The sequence below is a fragment of the Symsagittifera roscoffensis genome, chromosome 7 (assembly GCF_963678635.1).
Source record: "Symsagittifera roscoffensis chromosome 7, txSymRosc1.1, whole genome shotgun sequence".
In the NCBI taxonomy this organism is placed as follows: Eukaryota; Metazoa; Xenacoelomorpha; order Acoela; family Convolutidae; genus Symsagittifera; species Symsagittifera roscoffensis.
The window spans coordinates 28,237,521-28,257,315 of NC_087068.1; the positions used below are offsets into that span (position 1 = coordinate 28,237,521).

The following is a 19,795-nucleotide window of genomic DNA, read 5'->3' on the forward strand; positions in this document are numbered from 1 at the left end:
ATAGCAAAGATCAAGTGTCGACAATAGTGTCGGTTCTTTTTCCTTTGTTTTTATGATTTGTGCAACACTGTCAATGTAGTTCGATCTTGGGCTTTTGATATTTGTTTTTGTTGATAAAATTGTTTAGCTTTTTCGAGTTCAATACTAGTTTTACTGTTTGATCCTTTTTTACCACTATTACAATTGGACTGATTAATTGCTTATCCAAAGATTCATTTAACTTCATGATGTGTTTTGATTAATCAATTAGTTCCATTTTTTCTTCACGCGTTCTTGGAGATGAGTTGGTTCCCTTCTTCTTTTTTGTTGTATTGGTGTCATGTCTTTGATGAATTGCGTTTTCCTTACAAAGTTTTTAGATTTTCCAATTCTTACACACAGTTGCCAAAAATTTTCTTTTACCCATTGCTTTAGCTTTTTTATGAACTTTCTAATTCTTGCACTTAAAAAATTTGGTTGTGATGGGTTTTTCTTTTGCAAGTGGGATTACAATTTCTGTTAGGATAGTGAGTCCGGTGATGTTTGCTTTTTGGTCGTCTTCAGTTATAAATGAATTGAATTGCACCGTCCAGCCTCCTTATTCTATCGCAATTCTTAGTCGTCCTTTCGGGAGGATTTTTTTTCCATTGTAGCATACCAAATTTATTGCCGCGTCTTCCGGAGAGATATATCTGCTGAAATTTGCTGATTTTTCATTTGTCTGAAGTCTTTGCGCTGTTTTCTTGTTTATGAAGGTCATTGGGCTTCCTAATTTTGCCTTTGCGATTATGCTCTCTGATTTAGTTTTTTTTATAATGGGGCCGCTTAAGTCTTCTTCTCGCATAGCGATTATGTTTTTTGCTTCAAAGGCTTCAAAAATGACTCGTGGTATGTCTTCGCAACCGTTGGTAGAGATTAATTCCGCGTAAGCTAAGGGGTCGATCTCTTCATCTTCGTTTTCTTCATATTGTTCTTCCTCAGGTTGGTTTCCGTTCGACTCCTGCACGTAGTTTACATTTGTTGATCTGCATACTTTTGCAAAATGTCTTCGTTTTGCTTGATTGGTAACAATTTTATCTTTGGCTGGGCACAATTGTAAATGATTGAGACCGAATGAATTTTCTACCGCATTTGTATCAATTCTTGGACTTATTTGTGAATTCTGCGTACTTCATGAGTTATTATTTCCTCTTGGGAAATTTTGACGTCCTCTGCAGAAACCTCGGACTTTTTGACTGATTGCTATGCATTTGGAGCTCCTCTGCCGCGTGAGTGCTTGTATTCAATGGGTTCTTGTTTGATTTTGGAATAAAATCATTGTGAGTTGAAAAGTGAAAACTATTTTCAAACTATAATGTTGTTTCTTGGACTCTTTCATTATTCTTATTTTTCAATCCCATAAGGCATTCAAAGTACCATGTCAAAAGTGTCATGATTTACAGAAGTCATCAGTCATGCAAACATTTTTGTAACTGTCAATCTTTTGTGCTTTCTCCAACCACGATTGTTAAAGTATTTCTGTAACAACGCAAAGAGAAACCAAGACTGTCACGTCTAGAACTGGTTGAAAACAACTGGTTTTAAACTGTACCTGAAACCGATCCGATCGATTTTCGAGTTGGAAAATAAAAACGTCAAAAAGAATGAGCGCAGCCAAAAAGGTACGAAACTCTTTCCCACTGAATTTTAAAAAAAATGGTAAAGTGTGTGCGTTCTGATTAAAGTATAGGGTTTGAGCCTTGTTGTTTTAAATGTTTTCAGATATGCTGGTTATCAATCAACGGAAAGGGGTTGTTTTGTTTAGAAGTCTGATGGCAAAGCGGTTAAACCGAAGGGAGCTACGGCGGCCACGGTACCTGAACTAACAGAGGAGCAGATAGCTGACTTCAAAGACGCATTCTCTCTCTTTGACAAGGTATATAGTAAAAACAATTTTTCCCAGGCATCCAAACAACTTTTTGACTCCCTCAGCCTGCAAATTTCTACAAGTAATTTCTTGTTTTAATTGTTCAATTGTTTACTGTTCCATTGTTTGAAAAATGGAGAAACTCAATTTACTGGATCCGGATTTACCCAATTTAAATATCAGAAGACTCCTCAAAGCACTCAGAATTTGAACCTGTAAGATGACTTGGTGAAAACTAAAAAGTCAACTGGTAATGGAACCAAAAGTTTTTCTTATAATTTTTAACGCCTTCAAAGGTTTAATAATTTTCGTTTGAACTAAGTTGATATCTGGAAACATCAACATGTGCATGAATGTGAATGAATTAAGTCAGTGGCAAGTAAACAACTAAAACAGACTTGATACTTATGGATACTTGATGAGTTATGGATGATTCAGTTAAATAAATCACTATTAAATTAAGATTACTTAGATGAATGCTTAAAACAATTACGTAAAAACGTAACTATGTGAACTCACACGCGGGTTGCCCTCTGCCTGTAACTCATTTTTTAATGCAAATTATTCGAATAAAAAGTGAGACAATTTTTGATTGTTCGTACGATTGTTTTCCTTGTATTACTTGTAAGAAACCACCCGGTTTGTAGTTTAATGAAATTGAAAATTTTTGTAATGATGTATCTTGTTGGAAAGTTTTGCTTTTGCTTCATTTTTCTCTAATCTCAAAATTGAAAAAATCCAAAAATAGCCTTAACTTACACTTCCTGATTCCAATCATAATTTGATTCACTTTTCAGCTATTCTGAGTTTCTTTCAGACAGTTTACTCAAGTTGACTTAGTATAACCAGAAAAATGCCACTAATTGTTCCGATTTTCGATACGAACGTAACGGAAGATTCATGCTCGGGGTGGGTTTTTTTTTCTTCAGACAAATTTTGACTTTTTAACTAGCCATTTTTGACTGAACTTTTTTATATCATTCGATGAATTGCGTTTTCCTTACAAAGTTTTTAGATTTTCCAATTCTTACACAAAGTTGCTAAAAATTTTCTTTTACCCATTGCTTTAGCTTTTTTTGGAACTTTCTAATTCTTGCACTTAAGAAATTTGGTTGTGTTGGGTTTTTCTTTTGCAAGTGGGATTACAATTTCTGTTAGGATAGTGAGTCCGGTGATGTTTGCTTTTTGGTCGTCTTCAGTTATAAATGAATTGAATTGCACCGTCCAGCCTCCTTATTCTATCGCAATTCTTAATCGTCCTTTCGGGAGGATTTTTTTTCCATTGTAGCATACCAAATTTATTGCCGCGTCTTCCGGAGAGATATATCTGCTGAAATTTGCTGATTTTTCATTTGTCTGAAGTCTTTGCGCTGTTTTTTTGTTTAAGAAGGTCATTGGGCTTCCTAATTTTGCCTTTGCGATTATGCTCTCTGATTTAGTTTTTTTATAATGGGGCCGCTTAAGTCTTCTTCTCGCATAGCTATTAGGTTTTTTGCTTCAAAGGCTTCAGAAATGACTCGTGGTATGTCTTCGCAACCGTTGGTAGAGATTAATTCCGCGTAAGCTAAGGGGTCGATCTCTTCATCTTCGTTTTCTTCATATTGTTCTTCCTCAGGTTGGTTTCCGTTCGACTCCTGCATGTAGTTTACATTTGTTGATCTGCATACTTTTGCAAAATGTCTTCGTTTTGCTTGATTGGTAACAATTTTATCTTTGGCTGGGCACAATTGTAAGTGATTGAGACCGAATGAATTGTCTACCGCATTTGTATCAATTCTTGGACTTATTTGTGAATTCTGCGTACTTCATGAGTTATTATTTCCTCTTGGGAAATTTTGACGTCCTCTGCAGAAACCTCGGACTTTTTGACTGTGTGCTATGCATTTGGAGCTCCTCTGCCGCGTGAGTGCTTGTATTCAATGGGTTATTGTTTGATAGCTTTCGCAATTTGTCAGAGTGAGGCTTATCGCTTTTTGAAATTCGGTAGGCATGTCCGTGAGGCCGTAGAATCGCATTTGGAATTGGTTTGTTCCAGTGGCATGGCCTCCAATGAGGCTAAAATTGCATTGTCTATTTGTTTCTCCATCCGGAGGAGTTTGCGAATATGCATAGCAAAGATCATGTGTCGACAATAGTGTCGGTTCTTTTTCCTTTGTTTTTATGATTTGTGCAACACTGTCAATGTAGTTCGATCTTGGGCTTTTAATATTTGTTTTTATTGATAAAATTGTTTAGCTTTTTCGAGTTCAATACTAGTTTTACTGTTTGATCCTTCTTTACCATTACTACAATTGGACTGATGAATTGCTTATCCAAAGATTCATTTAACTTCATGATGATTTTTGATCAATCAATTTAATCAATTTTTTGTTCACGAGTTCTTGGAGATGATTTGGTTTCCTTCTTCTTTTTTGTTTAATTGGTGTCATGTCTTTGATGAATTGCGGTTTCCGTACATAGTTTTTAGATTTTCCATTTCTTACACACAGTTGCTGAAAATTTTATTTTACCCATTGCTTTAGCTTTTTTCGGAATTTTCTAATTCTTGCACTTTAAAAAATTGGATGTATTGGGTTTTTCTTTTGCAAGTGGGATTACAATTTCTGTTAGAATAGTGAGTCCGGTGATGTTTGCTTTTTTGTCGTCTTCAGTTATAAATGAATTGAATTGCACCGTCCAGCCTCCTTATTCTATCGCAATTCCTAATCGTCCTTTCGGGAGGTTTTTTTTTCCATTGTAGCATACCAAATTTATTACCTGAGTGATATATCTGCTGAAATTTGCTGGTTTTTCATTTGTCTGAAGTCTTTGCGCTGTTTTCTTGTTTAAGAAGGACATTGAGCTTCCTGATTTTGTAATTGCGATAATGTTCTCTGAATCAGTTTTTGTTTTTATAATGTGGCAGTTTAAGTCTTCTCTTCGCATATCGATTAGGTTTTTTATTTCGAAGGCTTCAGAAATGACTCGTGGTATGTCTTCGCAACCATTGGTAGAGATTAATTCCGCGTAAGCTAAGGGGTCGTTCTCTTCATCTTCGTTTTCTTCATTTTGTTCTCCCTCAGGTTGGTTTCCGTTTGACTCCTGCATATAGTTTACTTTTCTTGATCTGCATACTTTTGCGAAATGTCTTCGTTTTGCACAATTGGTAACAGTTTTATCTTTGGCTGGGCACAATAATAACTGATTGAGACCGAATTGTCAACCGCATTTACATCAATTCTTGGACTTACTTGTAAATTCTGTGTACCTCAGGGGTTATTATTTCCTCCTGGGAATATTTGACGGCCTCTGCAGAAACGTCGCACTTGTTGACTCTCTGCTAGTAGTTCCTTGAAATTTTTTTCATATGACATATGGGCTGTGATTATGTCTCGTACCCTTTCATCTTCTCTATCACTGCTTTCGACGCGTGACGCTAGTTCGACTAGATCCGCATGGAATTGTTCTAATGATTCGTTTTTCGGTTGTTTCCAGCAGACGAAGTTATACCTCTCGAAAGCAATTGACCTACTTCGTTGTGACAAAAATGTCTTCCAGTTTTTGTTGCAATTCTTTCTTTGTTATGGCGTGTATCTCAAGTCCTGGACGTTCTTGCTGTACTTGTTTTTTGCCTTGGGCTCCTAAGCACAAAAATATATAACTCCTCACTTTGGTATCTACTTCGTCCCACGGGAAATTGTGTCGAAGTGATCCTCTCTCTCTAACTCTTGCTTTTTTGTTTTCCCAGTCAACTTTTTTCTCTTGATTTCGTATAACTCGTTTTCGTTTTCCGCTTCTGTTTCACCGTTATTTTAAATTTGTAAATGGGTTCCGTTGGTACTATAATTGGTGGCTTAAGATGAAGTATAGTTCGTAATTCTTTTTGTCTGATCAGGACGGCCAATGCTATCATCGCTGTTCATTTGGTCCACTCCACTGATGGTTCGGTCGTTGCCATCTGCCAGATTAGTTAAATGCTCAGATGATTTTTGTATCCTTCGCTGGCTGCGCCATGTCATACCGTATTGTATGAGTCTTAACTGAACCCGTATGGATTGGCAACTAGGTTGGTAACTCAATGAAGAGTAACCGATAATTGAAACATAATCTCCTAAATTGTGTTCTGAGCGTTCAGAGCTCTTCTCATTTCGGACTGGCCGTGTCACTCAAGGTCATTTTACCTGCGGTACATATTAAATAAATAAGTATAGTTATTTATTTGTACATCACTAGGTTAATGCCAATCCGCCCAGATAACAATTAACAAGAGGAAATTGACCATCAAAGACGAGCGACTCGTTTTTAACAATTATTTTGTTTTTGTAAAGTTTCATCCTTTGTCATTTTGCACCGTGTTTATTCTTTTTTTACGTGTCTTTTTTCAAGATGCTGAAATTTTTCACCCGAAGTCAACTTGCGCGCGTTTTCAGGGTGATGGAAAAGTTTTTCAAACTATGCATCAAGAAATGGGTCATTTTTGCTTATAAACTGCCCAAACTTTAATTATTTGAAGGTTCAGTCAGTGTTGCTGTTTTTTTCTGCCATCTTCTCCTTTCATTCTTTTCATTTTGGAATAAAATCATTGTGAGTTGAAAAGTGAAAACTATTTTCAAACTATAATGTTGTTTTTTGGACTCTTTCATTATTCTTATTTTTCAGTCCCATAAGGCATTCAAAATACCATGTCAAAAGTGTCATGATTTACAGAAGTCATCAGTCATGCAAACATTTTTGTAACTGTCAATCTTTTGTGCTTTCTCCAACCACGATTGTTAAAGTATTTCTGTAACAACGCAAAGAGAAACCAAGACTGTCACGTCTAGAACTGGTTGAAAACAACTGGTTTTAAACTGTACCTGAAACCGATCCGATCGATTTTCGAGTTGGAAAATAAAAACGTCAAAAAGAATGAGCGCAGCCAAAAAGGTACGAAACTCTTTCCCACTGAATTTTAAAAAAAATGGTAAAGTGTGTGCGTTCTGATTAAAGTATAGGGTTTGAGCCTTGTTGTTTTAAATGTTTTCAGATATGCTGGTTATCAATCAACGGAAAGGGGTTGTTTTGTTTAGAAGTCTGATGGCAAAGCGGTTAAGCCGAAGGGAGCTACGGCGGCCACGGTACCTGAACTAACAGAGGAGCAGATAGCTGACTTCAAAGACGCATTCTCTCTCTTTGACAAGGTATATAGTAAAAACAATTTTTCCCAGGCATCCAAACAACTTTTTGACTCCCTCAGCCTGCAAATTTCTACAAGTAATTTCTTGTTTTAATTGTTCAATTGTTTACTGTTCCATTGTTTGAAAAATGGAGAAACTCAATATACTGGATCCGGATTTACCCAATTTAAATATCAGAAGACTCCTCAAAGCACTCAGAATTTGAATCTGTAAGATAACTTGGTGAAAACTAAAAAGTCAACTGGTAATGGAACCAAAAGTTTTTCTTATAATTTTTAACGCCTTCAAAGGTTTAATAATTTTCGTTTGAACTAAGTTGATATCTGGTAACATCAACATGTGCATGAATGTGAATGAATTAAGTCAGTGGCAAGTAAACAACTAAAACAGACTTGATACTTATGGATACTTGATGAGTTATGGATGATTCAGTTAAATAAATCACTACTAAATTAAGATTACTTAGATGAATGTTTAAAACAATTACGTAAAAGCGTAACTATGTGAACTCACACGCGGGTTGCCCTCTGCCTGTAACCCATTTTTTAATGCAAATTATTCGAATAAAAAGTGAGACAATTTTTGATTGTTCGTACGATTGTTTCACTTGTATAACTTGTAAGAAAACACCCGGTTTGTAGTTTGTTGAAATTGAAAATTTTTGTAATGATGTATCTTGTTGGAAAGTTTTGCTTTTGTTTCATTTTTCTCTAATCTCAAAATTGAAAAAAGCCAAAAATAGCCTTAACTTACACTTCCTGATTCCAATCATAATTTGATTCACTTTTCAGCTATTCTGAGTTTCTTTCAGACAGTTTACTCAAGTTGGCTTAGTTTAACCAGAAAAATGCCACTAATTGTTCCGACTTTCGATACGAACGTAACGGAAGATTCATGCTCGGGGTGGGTCTTTTTTTCTTCAGACAAATTTTGACTTTTTAACTAGCCATTTTTGACTGAACTTTTTTATATCATTCGATGAATTACGTTTTCCTTACAAAGTTTTTAGATTTTCCAATTCTTACATAAAGTTGCCAAAAATTTTCTTTTAGCCATTGCTTTAGCTTTTTTTGGAACTTTCTAATTCTTGCACTTAAAAAATTTGGTTGTGTTGGGTTTTTCTTTTGCAAGTGGGATTACAATTTCTGTTAGGATAATGAGTCCGGTGATGTTTGCTTTTTGGTCGTCTTCAGTTATAAATGAATTGAATTGCACCGTCCAGCCTCCTTATTCTATCGCAATTCTTAATCGTCCGTTCGGGAGGATTTTTTTCCATTGTAGCATACCAAATTTATTGCCGCGTCTTCCGGAGAGATATATCTGCTGAAATTTGCTGATTTTTCATTTGTCTGAAGTCTTTGCGCTGTTTTTTTGTTTATGAAGGTCATTGGGCTTCCTAATTTTGCCTTTGCGATTATGCTCTCTGATTTATTTTTTTTATAATGGGGCCGCTTAAGTCTTCTTCTCGCATAGCGAATAGGTTTTTTGCTTCAAAGGCTTCAGAAATGACTCGTGGTATGTCTTCGCAACCGTTGGTAGAGATTAGTTCCGCGTAAGCTAAGGGGTCGATCTCTTCATCTTCGTTTTCTTCATAATGTTCTTCCTCAGGTTGGTTTCAGTTCGACTCCTGCATGTAGTTTACATTTGTTGATCTGCATACTTTTGCAAAATGTCTTCGTCTTGCTTGATTGGTAACAATTTTATCTTTGGCTGGGCACAATTGTAAGTGATTGAGACCGAATGAATTGTCTACCGCATTTGTATCAATTCTTGGACTTATTTGTGAATTCTGCGTACTTCATGAGTTATTATTTCCTCTTGGGAAATTTTGACGTCCTCTGCAGAAACCTCGGACTTTTTGACTGATTGCTATGCATTTGGAGCTCCTCTGCCGTGTGAGTGCTTGTATTCAATGGGTTCTTGTTTGATAGCTTTCGAAATTTGTCAGAGTGAGGCTTATCGCTTTTTGAAATTCGGTAGGCATGTCCGTGAGGCCGTAGAATCGCATTTGGAATTGGTTTGTTCCAGTGGCATGGCCTCCAATGAGGCTAAAATTGCATTGTCTATTTGTTTCTCCATCCGGAGGAGTTTGCGAATATGCATAGCAAAGATCATGTGTCGACAATAGTGTCGGTTCTTTTTCCTTTGTTTTTATGATTTGTGCAACACTGTCAATGTAGTTCGATCTTGGGCTTTTGATGTTTGTTTTTATTGATAAAATTGTTTAGCTTTTTCGAGTTCAATACTAGTTTTACTGTTTGATCCTTCTTTACCATTACTACAATTGGACTGATGAATTGCTTATCCAAAGATTCATTTAACTTCATGATGATTTTTGATCAATCAATTTAATCAATTTTTTGTTCACGAGTTCTTGGAGATGATTTGGTTTCCTTCTTCTTTTTTGTTTTATTGGTGTCATGTCTTTGATGAATTGCGGTTTCCGTACATAGTTTTTAGATTTTCCATTTCTTACACACAGTTGCTGAAAATTTTATTTTACCCATTGCTTTAGCTTTTTTCGGAATTTTCTAATTCTTGCACTTTAAAAAATTGGTTGTATTGGGTTTTTCTTTTGCAAGTGGGATTACAATTTCTGTTAGAATAGTGAGTCCGGTGATGTTTGCTTTTTGGTCGTCTTCAGTTATAAATGAATTGAATTGCACCGTCTAGCCTCATTATTCTATCGCAATTCCTAATCGTCCTTTCGGGAGGTTTTTTTTTTCCATTGTAGCATACCAAATTTATTACCTGAGTGATATATCTGCTGAAATTTGCTGGTTTTTCATTTGTCTGAAGTCTTTGCGCTGTTTTCCTTTTGTAATCAGCTTCCTGATTTTGTAATTGCGATAATGTTCTCTGAATCAGTTTTTGTTTTTATAATGTGGCAGTTTAAGTCTTCTCTTCGCATATCGATTAGGTTTTTTTATTTCGAAGGCTTCAGAAATGACTCGTGGTATGTCTTCGCAACCATTGGTAGAGATTAATTCCGCGTAAGCTATGGGGTCGTTCTCTTCATCTTCGTTTTCTTCATTTTGTTCTCCCTCAGTTGGTTTCCGTTTGACTCCTGCATATAGTTTACTTTTGTTGATCTGCATACTTTTGCAAAATGTCTTCGTTTTGCACAATTGGTAACAGTTTTATCTTTGGCTGGGCACAATAATAACTGATTGAGACCGAATTGTCAACCGCATTTGCATCAATTCTTGGACTTACTTGTAAATTCTGTGTACCTCAGGGGTTATTATTTCCTCCTGGGAATATTTGACGGCCTCTGCAGAAACCTCGCACTTGTTGACTCTCTGCTAGTAGTTCCTTGGAAATTTTTTTATATGACAAATGGGCTGTGATTATGTCTCGTACCCTTTCATCTTCTCTATCACTGCTTTCGACGCGTGACGCTAGTTCGACTAGATCCGCATGGAATTGTTCTAATGATTCGTTTTTCGGTTGTTTCCAGCAGACGAGGTTATACCTCTCGAAAGCAATTGACCTACTTCGTTGTGACAAAAATGTCTTCCAGTTTTTGTTGCAATTCTTTCTTTGTTATGGCGTGTATCTCAAGTCCTGGACGTTCTTGCTGTACTTGTTTTTTGCCTTGGGCTCCTAAGCACAAAAATATATAACTCCTCACTTTGGTATCTACTTCGTCCCACGGGAAATTGTGTCGAAGTGATCCTCTCTCTCTAACTCTTGCTTTTTTGTTTTCCCAGTCAACTTTTTTCTCTTGATTTCGTATAACTCGTTTTCGTTTTCCGCTTCTGTTTCACCGTTATTTTAAATTTGTAAATGGGTTCCGTTGGTACTATAATTGGTGGCTTAAGATGAAGTATAGTTCATAATTCTTTTTGTCTGATCAGGACGGCCAATGCTATCATCGCTGTTCATTTGGTCCACTCCACTGATGGTTCGGTCGTTGCCATCTGCCAGATTAGTTAAATGCTCAGATGATTTTTGTATCCTTCGCTGGCTGCGCCATGTCATACCGTATTGTATGAGTCTTAACTGAACACGTATGGATTGGCAACTAGGTTGGTAACTCAATGAAGAGTAACCGATAATTGAAACATAATCTCCTAAATTGTGTTCTGAGCGTTCAGAGCTCTTCTCATTTCGGACTGGCCGTGTCACTCAAGGTCATTTTACCTGCGGTACATATTAAATAAATAAGTATAGTTATTTATTTGTACATCACTAGGTTAATGCCAATCCGCCCAGATGACAATTAACAAGAGGAAATTGACCATCAAAGACGAGCGACTCGTTTTTAACAATTATTTTGTTTTTGTAAAGTTTCATCCTTTGTCGTTTTGCACCGTGTTTATTCTTTTTTTACATGTCTTTTTTCAAGATGCTGAAATTTTTCACCCGAAGTCAACTTGCGCGCGTTTTCAGGGTGATGGAAAAGTTTTTCAAACTATGCATCAATAAATTGGTCATTTTTGCTTATAAACTGCCCAAACTTTAATTATTTGAAGGTTCAGTCAGTGTTGCTGTTTTTTTCTGCCATCTTCTCCTTTCATTCTTTTCATTTTGGAATAAAACCATTGTGAGTTGAAAAGTGAAAACTATTTTCAAACTATAATGTTGTTTTTTGGACTCTTTCATTATTCTTATTTTTCAGTCCCATAAGGCATTCAAAATACCATGTCAAAAGTGTCATGATTTACAGAAGTCATCAGTCATGCAAACATTTTTGTAACTGTCAATCTTTTATGCTTTCTCCAACCACGATTGTTAAAGTATTTCTGTAACAACGCAAAGAGAAACCAAGACTGTCACGTCTAGAACTGGTTGAAAACAACTGGTTTTAAACTGTACCTGAAACCGATCCGATCGATTTTCGAGTTGGAAAATAAAAACGTCAAAAAGAATGAGCGCAGCCAAAAAGGTACGAAACTCTTTCCCACTGAATTTTAAAAAAAATGGTAAAGTGTGTGCGTTCTGATTAAAGTATAGGGTTTGAGCCTTGTTGTTTTAAATGTTTTCAGATATGCTGGTTATCAATCAACGGAAAGGGGTTGTTTTGTTTAGAAGTCTGATGGCAAAGCGGTTAAGCCGAAGGGAGCTACGGCGGCCACGGTACCTGAACTAACAGAGGAGCAGATAGCTGACTTCAAAGACGCATTCTCTCTCTTTGACAAGGTATATAGTAAAAACAATTTTTCCCAGGCATCCAGACAACTTTTTGACTCCCTCAGCCTGCAAATTTCTACAAGTAATTTCTTGTTTTAATTGTTCAATTGTTTACTGTTCCATTGCTTGAAAAATGGAGAGTCTCAATTTACTGGATCCGGATTTACCCAATTTAAATATCAGAAGACTCCTCAAAGCACTCAGAATTTGAATCTGTAAGATAACTTGGTGAAAACTAAAAAGTCAACTGGTAATGGAACCAAAAGTTTTTGTTATAACTTTTAACGCCTTCAAAGGTTTAATAATTTTCGTTTGAACTAAGTTGATATCTGGTAACATCAACATGTGCATGAATGTGAATGAATTAAGTCAGTGGCAAGTAAACAACTAAAACAGACTTGATACTTATGGATACTTGATGAGTTATGGATGATTCAGTTAAATAAATCTTTATTAAATTAAGATTACTTAGATGAATGTTTAAAACAATTACGTAAAAGCGTAACTATGTGAACTCACACGCGGGTTGCCCTCTGCCTGTAACCCATTTTTTAATGCAAATTATTCGAATAAAAAGTGAGACAATTTTTGATTGTTCGTACGATTGTTTCACTTGTATAACTTGTAAGAAACCACCCGGTTTGTAGTTTGTTGAAATTGAAAATTTTTGTAATGATGTATCTTGTTGGAAAGTTTTGCTTTTGCTTCATTTTTCTCTAATCTCAAAATTGAAAAAAGTCAAAAATAGCCTTAACTTACACTTCCTGATTCCAATCATAATTTGATTCACTTTTCAGCTATTCTGAGTTTCTTTCAGACAGTTTACTCAAGTTGGCTTAGTTTAACCAGAAAAATGCCACTAATTGTTCCGACTTTCGATACGAACGTAACGGAAGATTCATGCTCGGGGTGGGTTTTTCTTTCTTCAGACAAATTTTGACTTTTTAACTAGCCATTTTTGACTGAACTTTTTTATATCATTCGATGAATTACGTTTTCCTTACAAAGTTTTTAGATTTTCCAATTCTTACACAAAGTTGCCAAAAATTTTCTTTTACCCATTGCTTTAGCTTTTTTTGGAACTTTCTAATTCTTGCACTTAAAAAATTTGGTTGTGTTGGGTTTTTCTTTTGCAAGTGGGATTACAATTTTTGTTAGGATAGTGAGTCCGGTGATGTTTGCTTTTTGGTCGTCTTCAGTTATAAATGAATTGAATTGCACCGTCCAGCCTCCTTATTCTATCGCAATTCTTAATAGTCCTTTCGGGAGGATTGTTTTTCCATTGTAGCATACCAAATTTATTGCCGCGTCTTCCGGAGAGATATATCTGCTGAAATTTGCTGATTTTTTATTTGTCTGAAGTCTTTGCGCTGTTTTTTTGTTTATGAAGGTCATTGGGCTTCCTAATTTTGCCTTTGCGATTATGCTCTCTGATTTAGTTTTTTTTATAATGGGGCCGCTTAAGTCTTCTTCTCGCATAGCGATTAGGTTTTTTGCTTCAAAGGCTTCAGAAATGACTCGTGGTATGTCTTCGCAACCGTTGGTAGAGATTAATTCCGCGTAAGCTAAGGGGTCGATCTCTTCATCTTCGTTTTCTTCATATTGTTCTTCCTCAGGTTGGTTTCCGTTCGACTCCTGCATGTAGTTTACATTTGTTGATCTGCATACTTTTGCAAAATGTCTTCGTTTTGCTTGATTGGTAACAATTTTATCTTTGGCTGGGCACAATTGTAAGTGATTGAGACCGAATGAATTGTCTACCGCATTTGTATCAATTCTTGGACTTATTTGTGAATTCTGCGTACTTCATGAGTTATTATTTCCTCTTGGGAAGTTTTGACGTCCTCTGCAGAAACCTCGGACTTTTTGACTGATTGCTATGCATTTGGAGCTCCTCTGCCGCGTGAGTGCTTGTATTCAATGGGTTCTTGTTTGATAGCTTTCGCAATTTGTCAGAGTGAGGCTTATCGCTTTTTGAAGTTCGGTAGGCATGTCCGTGAGGCCGTAGAATCGCATTTGGAATTGGTTTGTTCCAGTGGCATGGCCTCCAATGAGGCTAAAATTGCATTGTCTATTTGTTTCTCCATCCGGAGGAGTTTGCGAATATGCATAGCAAAGATCATGTGTCGACAATAGTGTCGGTTCTTTTTCCTTTGTTTTTATGATTTGTGCAACACTGTCAATGTAGTTCGATCTTGGGCTTTTGATGTTTGTTTTTATTGATAAAATTGTTTAGCTTTTTCGAGTTCAATACTAGTTTTACTGTTTGATCCTTCTTTACCATTACTACAATTGGACTGATGAATTGCTTATCCAAAGATTCATTTAACTTCATGATGATTTTTGATCAATCAATTTAATCAATTTTTTGTTCACGAGTTCTTGGAGATGATTTGGTTTCCTTCTTCTTTTTTGTTTTATTGGTGTCATGTCTTTGATGAATTGCGGTTTCCGTACATAGTTTTTAGATTTTCCATTTCTTACACACAGTTGCTGAAAATTTTATTTTACCCATTGCTTTAGCTTTTTTCGGAATTTTCTAATTCTTGCACTTTAAAAAATTGGTTGTATTGGGTTTTTCTTTTGCAAGTGGGATTACAATTTCTGTTAGAATAGTGAGTCCGGTGATGTTTGCTTTTTGGTCGTCTTCAGTTATAAATGAATTGAATTGCACCGTCTAGCCTCATTATTCTATCGCAATTCCTAATCGTCCTTTCGGGAGGTTTTTTTTTTCCATTGTAGCATACCAAATTTATTACCTGAGTGATATACCTCTCGAAAGCAATTGACCTACTTCGTTGTGACAAAAATGTCTTCCAGTTTTTGTTGCAATTCTTTCTTTGTTATGGCGTGTATCTCAAGTCCTGGACGTTCTTTCTGTACTTGTTTTTTGCCTTGGGCTCCTAAGCACAAAAATATATAACTCCTCACTTTGGTATCTACTTCGTCCCACGGGAAATTGTGTCGAAGTGATCCTCTCTCTCTAACTCTTGCTTTTTTGTTTTCCCAGTCAACTTTTTTCTCTTGATTTCGTATAACTCGTTTTCGTTTTCCGCTTCTGTTTCACCGTTATTTTAAATTTGTAAATGGGTTCCGTTGGTACTATAATTGGTGGCTTAAGATGAAGTATAGTTCGTAATTCTTTTTGTCTGATCAGGACGGCCAATGCTATCATCGCTGTTCATTTGGTCCACTCCACTGATGGTTCGGTCGTTGCCATCTGCCAGATTAGTTAAGTGCTCAGATGATTTTTGTATCCTTCGCTGGCTGCGCCATGTCATACCGTATTGTATGAGTCTTAACTGAACCCGTATGGATTGGCAACTAGGTTGGTAACTCAATGAAGAGTAACCGATAATTGAAACATAATCTCCTAAATTGTGTTCTGAGCGTTCAGAGCTCTTCTCATTTCGGACTGGCCGTGTCACTCAAGGTCATTTTACCTGCGGTACATATTAAATAAATAAGTATAGCTATTTATTTGTACATCAGTAGGTTAATGCCAATCCGCCCAGATAACAATTAACAAGAGGAAATTGACCATCAAAGACGAGCGACTCGTTTTTAACAATTATTTTGTTTTTGTAAAGTTTCATCCTTTGTCATTTTGCACCGTGTTTATTCTTTTTTTACGTGTCTTTTTTCAAGATGCTGAAATTTTTCACCCGAAGTCAACTTGCGCGCGTTTTCAGGGTGATGGAAAAGTTTTTCAAACTATGCATCAAGAAATGGGTCATTTTTGCTTATAAACTGCCCAAACTTTAATTATTTGAAGGTTCAGTCAGTGTTGCTGTTTTTTTCTGCCATCTTCTCCTTTCATTCTTTTCATTTTGGAATAAAATCATTGTGAGTTGAAAAGTGAAAACTATTTTCAAACTATAATGTTGTTTTTTGGACTCTTTCATTATTCTTATTTTTCAGTCCCATAAGGCATTCAAAATACCATGTCAAAAGTGTCATGATTTACAGAAGTCATCAGTCATGCAAACATTTTTGTAACTGTCAATCTTTTGTGCTTTCTCCAACCACGATTGTTAAAGTATTTCTGTAACAACGCAAAGAGAAACCAAGACTGTCACGTCTAGAACTGGTTGAAAACAACTGGTTTTAAACTGTACCTGAAACCGATCCGATCGATTTTCGAGTTGGAAAATAAAAACGTCAAAAAGAATGAGCGCAGCCAAAAAGGTACGAAACTCTTTCCCACTGAATTTTAAAAAAAATGGTAAAGTGTGTGCGTTCTGATTAAAGTATAGGGTTTGAGCCTTGTTGTTTTAAATGTTTTCAGATATGCTGGTTATCAATCAACGGAAAGGGGTTGTTTTGTTTAGAAGTCTGATGGCAAAGCGGTTAAGCCGAAGGGAGCTACGGCGGCCACGGTACCTGAACTAACAGAGGAGCAGATAGCTGACTTCAAAGACGCATTCTCTCTCTTTGACAAGGTATATAGTAAAAACAATTTTTCCCAGGCATCCAAACAACTTTTTGACTCCCTCAGCCTGCAAATTTCTACAAGTAATTTCTTGTTTTAATTGTTCAATTGTTTACTGTTCCATTGTTTGAAAAATGGAGAAACTCAATATACTGGATCCGGATTTACCCAATTTAAATATCAGAAGACTCCTCAAAGCACTCAGAATTTGAATCTGTAAGATAACTTGGTGAAAACTAAAAAGTCAACTGGTAATGGAACCAAAAGTTTTTCTTATAATTTTTAACGCCTTCAAAGGTTTAATAATTTTCGTTTGAACTAAGTTGATATCTGGTAACATCAACATGTGCATGAATGTGAATGAATTAAGTCAGTGGCAAGTAAACAACTAAAACAGACTTGATACTTATGGATACTTGATGAGTTATGGATGATTCAGTTAAATAAATCACTACTAAATTAAGATTACTTAGATGAATGTTTAAAACAATTACGTAAAAGCGTAACTATGTGAACTCACACGCGGGTTGCCCTCTGCCTGTAACCCATTTTTTAATGCAAATTATTCGAATAAAAAGTGAGACAATTTTTGATTGTTCGTACGATTGTTTCACTTGTATAACTTGTAAGAAAACACCCTGTTTGTAGTTTGTTGAAATTGAAAATTTTTGTAATGATGTATCTTGTTGGAAAGTTTTGCTTTTGTTTCATTTTTCTCTAATCTCAAAATTGAAAAAAGCCAAAAATAGCCTTAACTTACACTTCCTGATTCCAATCATAATTTGATTCACTTTTCAGCTATTCTGAGTTTCTTTCAGACAGTTTACTCAAGTTGGCTTAGTTTAACCAGAAAAATGCCACTAATTGTTCCGACTTTCGATACGAACGTAACGGAAGATTCATGCTCGGGGTGGGTCTTTTTTTCTTCAGACAAATTTTGACTTTTTAACTAGCCATTTTTGACTGAACTTTTTTATATCATTCGATGAATTACGTTTTCCTTACAAAGTTTTTAGATTTTCCAATTCTTACATAAAGTTGCCAAAAATTTTCTTTTACCCATTGCTTTAGCTTTTTTTGGAACTTTCTAATTCTTGCACTTAAAAAATTTGGTTGTGTTGGGTTTTTCTTTTGCAAGTGGGATTACAATTTCTGTTAGGATAGTGAGTCCGGTGATGTTTGCTTTTTGGTCGTCTTCAGTTATAAATGAATTGAATTGCACCGTCCAGCCTCCTTATTCTATCGCAATTCTTAATTGTCCGTTCGGGAGGATTTTTTTCCATTGTAGCATACCAAATTTATTGCCGCGTCTTCCGGAGAGATATATCTGCTGAAATTTGCTGATTTTTCATTTGTCTGAAGTCTTTGCGCTGTTTTTTTGTTTATGAAGGTCATTGGGCTTCCTAATTTTGCCTTTGCGATTATGCTCTCTGATTTATTTTTTTTATAATGGGGCCGCTTAAGTCTTCTTCTCGCATAGCGAATAGGTTTTTTGCTTCAAAGGCTTCAGAAATGACTCGTGGTATGTCTTCGCAACCGTTGGTAGAGATTAATTCCGCGTAAGCTAAGGGGTCGATCTCTTCATCTTCGTTTTCTTCATAATGTTCTTCCTCAGGTTGGTTTCCATTCGACTCCTGCATGTAGTTTACATTTGTTGATCTGCATACTTTTGCAAAATGTCTTCGTCTTGCTTGATTGGTAACAATTTTATCTTTGGCTGGGCACAATTGTAAGTGATTGAGACCGAATGAATTGTCTACCGCATTTGTATCAATTCTTGGACTTATTTGTGAATTCTGCGTACTTCATGAGTTATTATTTCCTCTTGGGAAATTTTGACGTCCTCTGCAGAAACCTCGGACTTTTTGACTGATTGCTATGCATTTGGAGCTCCTCTGCCGTGTGAGTGCTTGTATTCAATGGGTTCTTGTTTGATAGCTTTCGAAATTTGTCAGAGTGAGGCTTATCGCTTTTTGAAATTCGGTAGGCATGTCCGTGAGGCCGTAGAATCGCATTTGGAATTGGTTTGTTCCAGTGGCATGGCCTCCAATGAGGCTAAAATTGCATTGTCTATTTGTTTCTCCATCCGGAGGAGTTTGCGAATATGCATAGCAAAGATCATGTGTCGACAATAGTGTCGGTTCTTTTTCCTTTGTTTTTATGATTTGTGCAACACTGTCAATGTAGTTCGATCTTGGGCTTTTGATGTTTGTTTTTATTGATAAAATTGTTTAGCTTTTTCGAGTTCAATACTAGTTTTACTGTTTGATCCTTCTTTACCATTACTACAATTGGACTGATGAATTGCTTATCCAAAGATTCATTTAACTTCATGATGATTTTTGATCAATCAATTTAATCAATTTTTTGTTCACGAGTTCTTGGAGATGATTTGGTTTCCTTCTTCTTTTTTGTTTTATTGGTGTCATGTCTTTGATGAATTGCGGTTTCCGTACATAGTTTTTAGATTTTCCATTTCTTACACACAGTTGCTGAAAATTTTATTTTACCCATTGCTTTAGCTTTTTTCGGAATTTTCTAATTCTTGCACTTTAAAAAATTGGTTGTATTGGGTTTTTCTTTTGCAAGTGGGATTACAATTTCTGTTACAATAGTGAGTCCGGTGATGTTTGCTTTTTGGTCGTCTTCAGTTATAAATGAATTGAATTGCACCGTCTAGCCTCATTATTCTATCGCAATTCCTAATCGTCCTTTCGGGAGGTTTTTTTTTTCCATTGTAGCACACCAAATTTATTACCTGAGTGATATATCTGCTGAAATTTGCTGGTTTTTCATTTGTCTGAAGTCTTTGCGCTGTTTTCCTTTTGTAATCAGCTTCCTGATTTTGTAATTGCGATAAAGTTCTCTGAATCAGTTTTTGTTTTTATAATGTGGCAGTTTAAGTCTTCTCTTCGCATATCGATTAGGTTTTTTTATTTCGAAGGCTTCAGAAATGACTCGTGGTATGTCTTCGCAACCATTGGTAGAGATTAATTCCGCGTAAGCTATGGGGTCGTTCTCTTCATCTTCGTTTTCTTCATTTTGTTCTCCCTCAGTTGGTTTCCGTTTGACTCCTGCATATAGTTTACTTTTGTTGATCTGCATACTTTTGCAAAATGTCTTCGTTTTGCACAATTGGTAACAGTTTTATCTTTGGCTGGGCACAATAATAACTGATTGAGACCG

The 19,795-nt window shown here is 36.0% G+C and overlaps 1 protein-coding gene across 1 annotated transcript in view; it reads left to right on the top strand.

Moving 5' to 3' along the window:
* Positions 1-1,223: 1,223 nt before the first annotated feature.
* Positions 1,224-19,795, top strand: part of LOC134851976 (uncharacterized) — a 28,408-nt gene continuing 9,836 nt past the window's right edge. The window contains exons 1-5 of the mRNA XM_063868251.1: positions 1,224-1,247; positions 1,784-1,894; positions 6,934-7,044; positions 12,076-12,186; positions 16,509-16,619. Of these exons, the coding sequence (XP_063724321.1) occupies positions 1,224-1,247; positions 1,784-1,894; positions 6,934-7,044; positions 12,076-12,186; positions 16,509-16,619 (468 nt within the window). The remainder of the gene's footprint in view (positions 1,248-1,783; positions 1,895-6,933; positions 7,045-12,075; positions 12,187-16,508; positions 16,620-19,795) is intronic.